At 45.7% G+C, this 13,200-nt stretch overlaps 1 protein-coding gene across 3 annotated transcripts in view; it reads right to left on the bottom strand.

Annotated features, from left to right (window-relative positions):
- The window catches only part of LOC140069208 (NACHT, LRR and PYD domains-containing protein 12-like), a 28,170-nt gene that overhangs the window by 13,932 nt on the left and 1,038 nt on the right, over window positions 1-13,200 (bottom strand). For 2 of the 3 annotated variants that reach the window (XM_072114645.1, XM_072114644.1), the window contains exon 2: window positions 1,916-1,968. In XM_072114645.1, the coding sequence (XP_071970746.1) occupies window positions 1,916-1,940 (25 nt within the window). In that variant the 5' untranslated portion in view covers window positions 1,941-1,968. Of the gene's footprint in view, window positions 1-1,915; window positions 1,969-11,511; window positions 11,665-13,200 lie in introns of those variants that run through there. The other variant, XM_072114643.1, reaches the window with a different exon arrangement.

The raw sequence follows: 13,200 nt of genomic DNA, 5'->3' as shown, positions 1-13,200 counted from the left end.
CACCATGCTAGTAACGGGTTGGACCCCCTTTTGCCTTCAGAACTGCCTCAATTCTTTGTGGCATAGATTCAACAAGGTGCTGGAAGCTCCTCAGAGATTTTGGTCCATATTGACATGATGGCATCACACAGTTGCCGCAGATTTGTCGGCTGCACATCCATGATGTGAATCTCCCGTTCCACCACATCCCAAAGATGCTCTATTGGATTGAGATCTGGTGACTGTGGAGGCCATTTGTGTCCAGTGACCTCATTGTCATGTTCAAGAAACCAGTCTGAGATGATTCCAGCTTTATGACATGGCGCATTATCCTGCTGAAAGTAGCCATCAGATGTTACAGGGTACATTGTGCTCATAAAGGGATGGACATGCTCAGCAACAATACTCAGGTAGGCTGTGGCGTTGTACCAAGGGGCCCAAAGAGTGCCAAGAAAATATTCCCCACACCATGACACCACCACCACCAGCCTGACCCGCTGATACAAGGCAGGATGGATCCAAGCTTTCATGTTGTTGACGCCAAATTCTGACCCTACCATCCGAATGTCGCAGCAGAAATCGAGACTCATCAGACCAGGCAACGTTTTTCCAATCTTCTACTGTCCAATATCGATGAGCTTGTGCAAATTGTAGCCTCAGTGTCCTGTTCTTAGCTGAAAGGAGTGGCACCCGGTGTGGTCTTCTGCTGCTGTAGCCCATCTGCCTCAAAGTTCGACGTACTGTGCGTTCAGAGATGCTCTTCTGCCTACCTTGGTTGTAACGGGTGGCGATTTGAGTCACTGTTGCCTTTCTATCAGCTCGAACCAGTCTGCCCATTCTCCTCTGACCTCAACAAGGCATTTCCGCCCACAGAACTGCCGCTCACTGGATGTTTTTTCTTTTTCGGACCATTCTCTGTAAACCCTAGAGATGGTTGTGCGTGAATCCCAGTAGATCAGCAGTTTCTGAAATACTCAGACCAGCCCTTCTGGCACCAACAACCATGCCACGTTCAAAGGCCTCAAATCACCTTTCTTCCCCATACTGATGCTCGGTTTACACTGCAGGAGATTGTCTTGACCATGTCTACATGCCTAAATGCACTGAGTTGCCGCCATGTGATTGGCTGATTAGAAATTAAGTGTTAACGAGCAGTTGGACAGGTGTACCTAATAAAGTGGTCAGTGAGTGTATCTCCACAATAGACCATTCAGTCTGTGACATGAAGGGTCACCACCCCTAGGAGACCATATCATCCTGATGAGAGCCTGGATGGTGACATGCGCTGTCCCAAGGCTTCGATGAAAGGCCTGATTGTTTTTAGATATAATTGTATTTTTGTTAGGTTTAGTTAATGTGTGTAGGGAACATTGTAGGAGTTTGGGCTTTTAGAAGATGTCTGTAATGTAAGATGTAGAGTGAGGTTCCCTTAGATGGAAATAGACAGTGTGGTGGAGATACGTCAGGCTGCATCCAATTTTGCCGATAATTCTTTGTAAAATGATTATTTTGTGTCTGTTTTATGTACTATTACCATGAAACAGTCAATAAATTTAGAAATTAATTATGAAGAAATTGCTGGTATTGGATGTGGCTGGCCCCATGTTGGCCACGTCATGTACGAACTGGCTATTCGCACCATTGGTTAGACCTTAGTTTAGTCTGCTGCAGTGGTGTAGCTTGAAGCTGATGGTTCCCATTGAAAAGTCTGTGACAGGCCCCTGACTATAATGTGTTGTTTATAGCACTAGTCACACCTTACGGGCCCCGTAAGACTCTTGGGCCCGGTTGTGTCTGCACCCTCTGCACCCCCTAAAGTTACACCCCTGGTGTGCTGTTTGTTGCAGGAACATGTAAATAACTACAGAATGTCCAACTATCAATTGTAGAGATGTCATAGAATGGTGCAGGTACACGGGATGGGAAGACTCCTTACCATCACTGGGGCGTAGGGGACTCATTTTTGGACCTGAGGATGTTGTAAAATCCCTGCAAGATAAATAAAACACATTTATGACATGATAACAAAAGACTGGTGAGGATGGGTGGAAACACAGTGGAAGAGAGGATGGGAGAGAGTTAAACAGGACAGACCCTTTCCTAAATTTTGTGTACATATTGTGCTATTGGCCAGTTTTTTCATATTAGAATTCTGTCACATTTTCAGACATTATTTATGTATAACATAGGAAATTTGACTATATATTCTATTCTGTATATACATACACATATCTATCTATACTTTGCTATTGTATACAGGTCATAAGGTCCAATCTCACCCCTTGATAAGGGCCGCTGGGTGTCCAGTGCTATGAGCAGAGCTAAGACAAGGGGCACTGCCTCCTGCTGGAGAAGAGAAGGTTTACTCTCCAGAGGAGAAAAAGCTTCTTCACTATAAGAACTGTGAATGTGTGGAATAGCCGAGCTCAGGGGCAGAGCACAGCAGGGAGAGAAGAGAGCTTCAAGAAGGGTATCTTTTTACATCAAAATAACAATATTTATACAATAATATAATATTGCGTTGCCTTACATCCCTTCGCTAACACACCCCATTCCCTGGTTCAGTGAAAATGATGGTCATTTACCTGTTTTCAACTATTAGTACTAGTACTAACTATTTAAATGCCATTTTTTTGTTTTACTAAAATAAACACAACTCCTGATGCACGTAAAATACTATTATAAAAATATGATGGATAGGTGTGGAGCATAGTGATGATGTAGTGGAAGGTGAAGTGTAGGTGTTTAGGTGTGGAGCATAGTGATGTTGTACTGGAAGGTGAAGTGTAGGTGTTTAGGTGTGGAGCATAGTGATGTTGTACTGGAAGGTGAAGTGGAGGTGTTTAGGTGTGGAGCATAGTGATGTTGTACTGGAAGGTGAAGTGGAGGTGTTTCGGTGTGGAGCATAGTGATGATGTACTGGAAGGTACATGGTACTGGAGCATAGTGATGATGTAGTGGAAGGTGAAGTGGAGGTGTTTAGGTGTGGAGCATAGTGATGTTGTACTAGAAGGTGAAGTGGAGGTGCTTAGGTGTGGAGCATAGTGATGTTGTACTGGAAGGTGAAGTGGAGATGTTTAGGTGTGGAGCATAGTGATGTTGTACTGGAAGGTGAAGTGGAGGTGTTTAGGTGTGGAGCATAGTGATGTTGTACTGGAAGGTGAAGTGGAGATGTTTAGGTGTGGAGCATAGTGATGTTGTACTGGAAGGTGAAGTGGGGGTGTTTTGGTGTGGAGCATAGTGATGTTGTACTGGAAGGTGAAGTGGAGGTGCTTAAGTGTGGAGCATAGTGATGTTGCACTGGAAGGTGAAGTGGAGGTGTTTAGGTGTGGAGCATAGTGATGTTGTACTGGAAGGTGAAGTGGAGGTGCTTAGGTGTGGAGCATAGTGAAGTTGTACTGGAAGGTGAAGTGGAGGTGTTTAGGTGTGGAGCATAGTGATGTTGTACTGGAAGGTGAAGTGTAGGTGTTTAGGTGTGGAGCATAGTGATGTTGTACTGGAAGGTGAAATGGAGGTGTTTAGGTGTGGAGCATAGTGATGTTGTACTGGAAGGTGAAGTAGAGGTGTTTAGGTGTGGAGCATAGTGATCTTGTAGTGGAAGGTGAAGTGGGGGTGTTTAGGTGTGGAGCATAGTGATGTTGTACTGGAAGGTGAAATGTAGGTGTTTAGGTGTGGAACATGATGATGTTGTACTGGAAAATGAAGTGGAGGTGTTTAGGTGTGGAGCATAGTGATGTTGTACTGGAAGGTGAAGTGGAGGTATTTAGGTGTGGAGCATAGTGATGTTGTACTGGAAGGTGAAGTAGAGGTGTTTAGGTGTGGAGCATAGTGATGTTGTACTGGAAGGTGAAGTGGAGGTGTTTCGGTGTGGAGCATAGTGATGTTGTACTGGAAGGTGAAGTGGAGGTGTTTCGGTGTGGAGCATAGTGTTGCTGTACAGGAAGGTGAAGTGGAGGTGTTTCGGTGTAAAGCATAGTGAAGGTGTACTAGAAGGTGAAGTGGAGGTATTGAGATGTGGAGCCTCGTGATGTTGTACTGGAAGGTGAAGTGGAGGTGTTTAGGTGTGGAGCACAGTGATGTACTGGAAGGTGAAGTGGAGGTGTTTAGGTGTGGAGCACAGTGATGTACTGGAAGGTGAAGTGGAGGTGCTTAGGTGTGGAGCATAGTGAAGTTGTACTGGAAGGAGAAGTGCAGGTGTTTAGGTGTGGAGCATAGTGATGTTGTACTGGAAGGTGAAGTGGAGGTCTTTAGGTGTGGAGCATAGTGATGTTGTACTGAAAGGTGAAGTGGAGGTGTTTAGGTGTGGAGCATAGTGATGTACTGGAAGGTGAAGTGGAGGTGCTTAGGTGTGGAGCATAGTGAAGTTGTACTGGAAGGTGAAGTGCAGGTGTTTAGGTGTGGAGCATAGTGATGTTGTACTGGAAGGTGAAGTGGAGGTGTTTAGGTGTGGAGCATAGTGAAGTGGAGGTGTTTAGGTGTGGAGCATAGTGATGTTGCACTGGAAGGTGAAGTGGAGGTGTTTAGGTGTGGAGCATAGTGATGTTGTACTGGAAGGTGAAGTAGAGGTGTTTAGGTATGGAGCATAGTGATGTTGTACTGGAAGGTGAGGTGCAGGTGTTTAGGTGTGGAGCATAGTGAAGTTGTACTGCAAGGTGAAGTAGAGGTGTTTAGGTGTGGAGCATAGTGATGTTGTACTGGAAGGTGCGGTGCAGGTGTTTAGGTGTGGAGCATAGTGAAGTTGTACTGGAAGGTGAAGTAGAGGTGTTTAGGTGTGGAGCATAGTGATGTTGTACTGGAAGGTGAAGTGGAGGTGTTTAGGTGTGGAGCATAGTGATGTTGTACTGGAAGGTGAAGTGGAGGTGTTTATGTGTGGAGCATAGTGAAGTGGAGGTGTTTAGGTGTGGAGCATAGTGATGTTGTACTGGAAGGTGAAGTGGAGGTATTTAGGTGTGGAACATAGTGATGTTGTACTGGAAGGTGAAGTTGAGGTGTTTAGGTGTGGAGCATAGTGATGTTGTACTGGAAGGTGAAGTGGAGGTATTTAGGTGTGGAGCATAGTGATGTTGTACTGGAAGGTGAAGTGGAGGTGTTTAGGTGTGGAGCATAGTGAAGTGGAGGTGTTTAGATTTGGAGCATAGTGATGTTGTACTGGAAGGTGAAGTGCAGGTGTTCAGGTGTGGAGCATAGTGATGTTGTACTGGAAGGTGAAGTGGAGGTGTTTAGGTGTGGAGCATAGTGAAGTGGAGGTGTTTAGGTGTGGAGCATAGTGATGTTGTACTGGAAGGTGAAGTGGAGGTGTTTAGGTGTGGAGCATAGTTATGTTGTACTGGAAGGTGAAGTGGGAGGTGTTTAGGTGTGGAGCATAGTGATGTTGTACTGGAAGGTGAAGTGGAGGTATTTAGGTGTGGAGCATAGTGATGTTGTACTGGAAGGTGAAGTGGAGGTGTTTAGGTGTGGAGCATAGTTATGTTGTACTGGAAGGTGAAGTGGGAGGTGTTTAGGTGTGGAGCATAGTGATGTTGTACTGGAAGGTGAAGTGCAGGTGTTCAGGTGTGGAGCATAGTGATGTTGTACTGGAAGGTGAAGTGGAGATGTTTAGGTGTGGAGCATAGTGATGTTGTACTGGAAGGTGAAATGGAGGTGTTTAGGTGTGGAGCATAGTGATGTTGTACTGGAAGGTGAAGTGGAGGTATTTAGGTGTGGAGCACAGTGATGTTGTACTGGAAGGTGAAGTGCAGGTGTTTAGGTGTGGAGCATAGTGATGTTGTACTGGAAGGTGAAGTGGAGGTGTTTAGGTGTGGAGCATAGTGATGTTGTAATGGAAGGTGAAGTGCAGGTGTTCAGGTGTGGAGCATAGTGATGTTGTACTGGGAGGTGAAGTGGAGGTGTTTAGGTGTGGAGCATAGTGCAGTGGAGGTGTTTAGGTGTGGAGCATAGTGATGTTGTACTGGAAGGTGAAGTGGAGGTATTTAGGTGTGGAGCATAGTGATGTTGTACTGGAAGGTGAAATGGAGGTGTTTAGGTGTGGAGCACAGTGATGTTGTACTGGAAGGTTAAGTGCAGGTGTTTAGGTGTGGAGCATAGTGATGTTGTACTGGAAGGTGAAGTGGAGGTGTTTAGGTGTGGAGCATAGTGATGTTGTACTGGAAGGTGAAGTGCAGGTATTCAGGTGTGGAGCATAGTGATGTTGTACTGGGAGGTGAAGTGGAGGTGTTTAGGTGTGGAGCATAGTGAAGTGGAGGTGTTTAGGTGTGGAGCATAGTGATGTCGTACTGGAAGGTGAAGTGGAGGTGTTTAGGTGTGGAGCATAGTGATGTTGTACTGGAAGGTGAAGTAGAGGTGTTTAGGTATGGAGCATAGTGATGTTGTACTGGAAGGTGAGGTGCAGGTGTTTAGGTGTGGAGCATAGTGAAGTTGTACTGCAAGGTGAAGTAGAGGTGTTTAGGTGTGGAGCATAGTGATGTTGTACTGGAAGGTGCGGTGCAGGTGTTTAGGTGTGGAGCATAGTGAAGTTGTACTGGAAGGTGAAGTAGAGGTGTTTAGGTGTGGAGCATAGTGATGTTGTACTGGAAGGTGAAGTGGAGGTGTTTAGGTGTGGAGCATAGTGATGTTGTACTGGAAGGTGAAGTGGAGGTATTTAGGTGTGGAACATAGTGATGTTGTACTGGAAGGTGAAGTTGAGGTGTTTAGGTGTGGAGCATAGTGATGTTGTACTGGAAGGTGAAGTGGAGGTATTTAGGTGTGGAGCATAGTGATGTTGTACTGGAAGGTGAAGTGGAGGTGTTTAGGTGTGGAGCATAGTGAAGTGGAGGTGTTTAGATTTGGAGCATAGTGATGTTGTACTGGAAGGTGAAGTGCAGGTGTTCAGGTGTGGAGCATAGTGATGTTGTACTGGAAGGTGAAGTGGAGGTGTTTAGGTGTGGAGCATAGTGAAGTGGAGGTGTTTAGGTGTGGAGCATAGTGATGTTGTACTGGAAGGTGAAGTGGAGGTGTTTAGGTGTGGAGCATAGTTATGTTGTACTGGAAGGTGAAGTGGGAGGTGTTTAGGTGTGGAGCATAGTGATGTTGTACTGGAAGGTGAAGTGGAGGTATTTAGGTGTGGAGCATAGTGATGTTGTACTGGAAGGTGAAGTGGAGGTGTTTAGGTGTGGAGCATAGTTATGTTGTACTGGAAGGTGAAGTGGGAGGTGTTTAGGTGTGGAGCATAGTGATGTTGTACTGGAAGGTGAAGTGCAGGTGTTCAGGTGTGGAGCATAGTGATGTTGTACTGGAAGGTGAAGTGGAGATGTTTAGGTGTGGAGCATAGTGATGTTGTACTGGAAGGTGAAATGGAGGTGTTTAGGTGTGGAGCATAGTGATGTTGTACTGGAAGGTGAAGTGGAGGTATTTAGGTGTGGAGCACAGTGATGTTGTACTGGAAGGTGAAGTGCAGGTGTTTAGGTGTGGAGCATAGTGATGTTGTACTGGAAGGTGAAGTGGAGGTGTTTAGGTGTGGAGCATAGTGATGTTGTAATGGAAGGTGAAGTGCAGGTGTTCAGGTGTGGAGCATAGTGATGTTGTACTGGGAGGTGAAGTGGAGGTGTTTAGGTGTGGAGCATAGTGCAGTGGAGGTGTTTAGGTGTGGAGCATAGTGATGTTGTACTGGAAGGTGAAGTGGAGGTATTTAGGTGTGGAGCATAGTCATGTTGTACTGGAAGGTGAAATGGAGGTGTTTAGGTGTGGAGCACAGTGATGTTGTACTGGAAGGTTAAGTGCAGGTGTTTAGGTGTGGAGCATAGTGATGTTGTACTGGAAGGTGAAGTGGAGGTGTTTAGGTGTGGAGCATAGTGATGTTGTACTGGAAGGTGAAGTGCAGGTATTCAGGTGTGGAGCATAGTGATGTTGTACTGGGAGGTGAAGTGGAGGTGTTTTGGTGTGGAGCATAGTGAAGTGGAGGTGTTTAGGTGTGGAGCATAGTGATGTCGTACTGGAAGGTGAAGTGGAGGTGTTTAGGTGTGGAGCATAGTGATGTTGTACTGGAAGGTGAAGTGGAGGTGTTTATATGTGGAGCATAGTGAAGTGGAGGTGTTTAGATGTGGAGCATAGTGATGTTGTACTGGAAGGTGAAGTGGAGGTATTTAGGTGTGGAGCATAGTGATGTTGTACTGGAAGGTGAAGTGGAGGTGTTAAGGTGTGGAGCATAGTGAAGTGGAGGTGTTTAGGTGTGGAGCATAGTGATGTTGTACTGGAAGGTGAAGTGGAGTTGTTTAGGTTTGGAGCATAGTGATGTTGTGCTGGAAGGTGAAGTGCATGTGTTCAGGTGTGGAGCATAGTGATGCTGTACTGGAAGGTGAAGTGGAGGTGTTTAGGTGTGGAGCATAGTAATGTTGTACTGGAAGGTGAAGTGGAGGTGTTTAGGTGTGGAGCATAGTGATGTTGTACTGGAAGGTGAAGTGGAGGTATTTCGGTGTGGAGCATAGTGATGTTGTACTGGAAGGTGAAGTGGGAGGTGTTTAGGTGTGGAGCATAGCGATGTTGGACCGGAAGGTTAAGTGGAGGTGTTTAGGTGTGGAGCATAGTGATGTTGTACTGGAAGGTGAAGTGGAGGTGTTTAGGTGTGGAGCATAGTGATGTTGTACTGGAAGGTGAAGTGGAGGTATTTAGGTGTGGAGCATAGTTATGTTGTACTGGAAGGTGAAATGGAGGTGTTTAGGTGTGGAGCATAGTGATGTTGTACTGGAAGGTGAGAGGAGGTGTTTAGGTGTGGAGCATAGTGATGTTGTACTGGCAGGTGAAGTGGAGGTGTTTAGGTGTGGAGCATAGTGAAGTGGAGGTGTTTAGATTTGGAGCATAGTGATGTTGTACTGGAAGGTGAAGTGCAGGTGTTCAGGTGTGGAGCATAGTGATGTTGTACTGGAAGGTGAAGTGGAGGTGTTTAGGTGTGGAGCATAGTGAAGTGGAGGTGTTTAGGTGTGGAGCATAGTGATGTTGTACTGGAAGGTGAAGTGGAGGTGTTTAGGTGTGGAGCATAGTTATGTTGTACTGGAAGGTGAAGTGGGAGGTGTTTAGGTGTGGAGCATAGTGATGTTGTACTGGAAGGTGAAGTGGAGGTATTTAGGTGTGGAGCACAGTGATGTTGTACTGGAAGGTGAAGTGCAGGTGTTTAGGTGTGGAGCATAGTGATGTTGTACTGGAAGGTGAAGTGGAGGTGTTTAGGTGTGGAGCATAGTGATGTTGTAATGGAAGGTGAAGTGCAGGTGTTCAGGTGTGGAGCATAGTGATGTTGTACTGGGAGGTGAAGTGGAGGTGTTTAGGTGTGGAGCATAGTGAAGTGGAGGTGTTTAGGTGTGGAGCATAGTGATGTTGTACTGGAAGGTGAAGTGGAGGTATTTAGGTGTGGAGCATAGTGATGTTGTACTGGAAGGTGAAATGGAGGTGTTTAGGTGTGGAGCATAGTGATGTTGTACTGGAAGATGAAGTGGAGGTATTTAGGTGTGGAGCACAGTGATGTTGTACTGGAAGGTTAAGTGCAGGTGTTTAGGTGTGGAGCATAGTGATGTTGTACTGGAAGGTGAAGTGGAGGTGTTTAGGTGTGGAGCATAGTGATGTTGTACTGGAAGGTGAAGTGCAGGTATTCAGGTGTGGAGCATAGTGATGTTGTACTGGGAGGTGAAGTGGAGGTGTTTAGGTGTGGAGCATAGTGAAGTGGAGGTGTTTAGGTGTGGAGCATAGTGATGTCTTACTGGAAGGTGAAGTGGAGGTGTTTAGGTGTGGAGCATAGTGATGTTGTACTGGAAGGTGAAGTGGAGGTGTTTATATGTGGAGCATAGTGAAGTGGAGGTGTTTAGATGTGGAGCATAGTGATGTTGTACTGGAAGGTGAAGTGGAGGTGTTTATATGTGGAGCATAGTGAAGTGGAGGTGTTTAGATGTGGAGCATAGTGATGTTGTACTGGAAGGTGAAGTGGAGGTATTTAGGTGTGGAGCATAGTGATGTTGTACTGGAAGGTGAAGTGGAGGTGTTAAGGTGTGGAGCATAGTGAAGTGGAGGTGTTTAGGTGTGGAGTATAGTGATGTTGTACTGGAAGGTGAAGTGGAGGTCTTTAGGTTTGGAGCATAGTGATGCTGTACTGGAAGGTGAAGTGCAGGTGTTCAGGTGTGGAGCATAGTGATGCTGTACTGGAAGGTGAAGTTGAGGTGTTTAGGTGTGGAGCATAGTAATGTTGTACTGGAAGGTGAAGTGGAGGTGTTTAGGTGTGGAGCATAGTGATGTTGTACTGGAAGGTGAAGTGGAGGTATTTAGGTGTGGAGCATAGTGATGTTGTACTGGAAGGTGAAGTGGGAGGTGTTTAGGTGTGGAGCATAGCGATGTTGGACCGGAAGGTGAAGTGGAGGTGTTTAGGTGTGGAGCATAGTGATGTTGTACTGGAAGGTGAAGTGGAGGTGTTTAGGTGTGGAGCATAGTGATGTTGTACTGGAAGGTGAAGTGGAGGTATTTAGGTGTGGAGCATAGTGATGTTGTACTGGAAGGTGAAATGGAGGTGTTTAGGTGTGGAGCATAGTGATGTTGTACTGGAAGGTGAGAGGAGGTGTTTAGGTGTGGAGCATAGTGATGTTGTACTGGCAGGTGAAGTGGAGGTGTTTAGGTGTGGAGCATAGTGATGTTGTACTGGAAGGTGAAGTGGAGGTGTTTAGGTGTGGAGCATAGTGATGTTGTACTGGAAGGTGAAGTGGAGGTGTTTAGGTGTGGAGCATAGTGATGTTGTACTGGGAGGTGAAGTGGAGGTGTTTAGGTGTGGAGCATAGTGATGTTGTACTGGAAGGTGAAGTGGAGGTGTTTAGGTGTGGAGCATAGTGATGTTGTACTGGGAGGTGAAGTGCAGGTGTTCAGGTGTGGAGCATAGTGATGTTGTACTGGGAGGTGAAGTTGAGGTGTTCAGGTGTGGAGCATAGTGATGTTGTACTGGAAGGTGAAGTGGAGGTGTTTAGGTGTGGAGCATAGTGATGTTGTACTGGAAGGTGAAGTGGAGGTATTTAGGTGTGGAGCATAGTGATGTTGTACTGGAAGGTGAAATGGAGGTGTTTAGGTGTGGAGCATAGTGATGTTGTACTGGAAGGTGAGAGGAGGTGTTTAGGTGTGGAGCATAGTGATGTTGTACTGGGAGGTGAAGTGGAGGTGTTTAGGTGTGGAGCATAGTGATGATGTACTGGAAGGTGAAGTGGAGGTGTTTAGGTGTGGAGCATAGTGATGTTGTACTGGAAGGTGAAGTGGAGGTGTTTAGGTGTGGAGCATAGTGATGTTGTACTGGGAGGTGAAGTACAGGTGTTCAGGTGTGGAGCATAGTGATGTTGTACTGGGAGGTGAAGTTGAGGTGTTCAGGTGTGGAGCATAGTCATGTTGCTGACATGTCCAGGGTGGCACATAGCGGAGTTGTACTGGTGCTGTGGGCAGTGGGAGGTGTGAGGAGCAGCCGGGTGACACCAGATGATGTTGTGAAGAGTTGACTTCTATCAGTGCTCTCCAACCATGGTCACATGAGATAAGTTTCCTCACCGCTCCATAAGAGTTATGGTCAGGAAGCTCTCAGTCCTCTTTATTCCATCGCTGTTATAGCAGGAACCTTCAGAAACATTTCTTGATCCACCACACTGCCTGGCTCTGTGTCTGTCTGTCTGTGGATAGTCACACACTCCCCCCACTTCTGCCGCTACAGCTGCCTGCTAGGTCCAAATCTCATAGTCTCCTCTCCTTTGTATCTGTAGTGAGGGAGCTGGATCATAACATGTGGAATGTGAGGGCTTGGCGGGAATGTATCACATGTGACCAGTGCACTGCTAGGCCCATCATCCTCCTGTAATTAACTCTTAGTATGCAGGTTTTAAAATTACACTAATTACACACATACACACACACATACATGCATACATACATGCATATATATAAACACATATACATCGAGTTACAAAGGTATTTATATCCCTTAAACTTTATCTTATTTTTACATGTGACAACCAGAATCTTAATGGACTGTGAACCTGGCAGATGTGTAGCACTTACATTTCCCTTTCTCTTTGCACTTAGTGGGACTGTTCTTAGTGAATAAAGAAGCAGGGTGCTTCAGGAGGTGCTCAGGCTGGAGTCATCCGAGCAGCTTTTATGCTAGTCCTGCCTGCTCCCGCCTATGGAGCTCAGGGATAGCCGGTGATGTGAGAGATTCCTTAGCCTGGCAGCACTTGGTGAGAGTTGCGGGGGTCTGTATACAATCAATCCATGAGGGGCTGTATACAATCAATCCATGAGGGGCTGTATACAATCAATCCATGAGGGGCTGTATATAATGAATCCTTGGGGGGGCTGTATATAATGAATCCATGAGGGGCTGTATATAGTAAATCCATGAGGGGCTGTATATAGTAAATCCATGAGGGACTGTATATAATGAATCCATGAGGGGCTGTATATAATGAATCCTTGGGGGCTGTATATAATGAATCCATGGGTGGCTGTATATAATAAATACATGGGGGGCTGTATATAATGAATCCATGGGTGGCTGTATATAATAAATCCATGCGGGGCTGTATATAATAAATCCATGCAGGGCTGTATATAATGAATCCATGCAGGGCTGTATATAATGAATCCATGCAGGGCTGTATATAATGAATCCATGAGGGGCTATATGTAATGAATCCATGGGGGGCTGTATATAACGAATCCATGGGGGGTGTATATAACAAATCCATGGGGGGCTGTATATAATGAATCCATGCGGGGCTGTATATAATAAATCCATGCAGGGCTGTATATAATGAATCCATGAGGGGCTGTATATAATGAATCCATGGGGGGCTGTATATAATGAATCCATGAGGGGCTATATGTATTAGAACCATGATGGGACTGCACAGGCGGTCCCCTACTTAAGAACACTCGACTTACATATGACCCCTAGTTACAAACGGACCTCTGGATATTGGTAATTTATTTACTTCTACTTTAGCCTTGGGCTACAATAATCAGCTGTAACAGTTATCACTGGTGTGTATATAATGAAGCTCTGGCTGGGATTACAATGATAAAATATACAGTTCCGACTTATATACAAATTCAACTTAAGAACAAACCTACAGACCCTATCTTGTATGTAACCCGGGGACTGCCTGTATATAGATACACTATGAGGGGGTGTATATAAAACAACCATGACCGGGCTGTTTAGGAATTATAAACTAGGGAATA

This window comes from Engystomops pustulosus, chromosome 7, assembly GCF_040894005.1.
Source record: "Engystomops pustulosus chromosome 7, aEngPut4.maternal, whole genome shotgun sequence".
NCBI lineage: Eukaryota > Metazoa > Chordata > Amphibia > Anura > Leptodactylidae > Engystomops > Engystomops pustulosus.
This window is presented reverse-complemented; position numbering and strand designations above follow the sequence as displayed.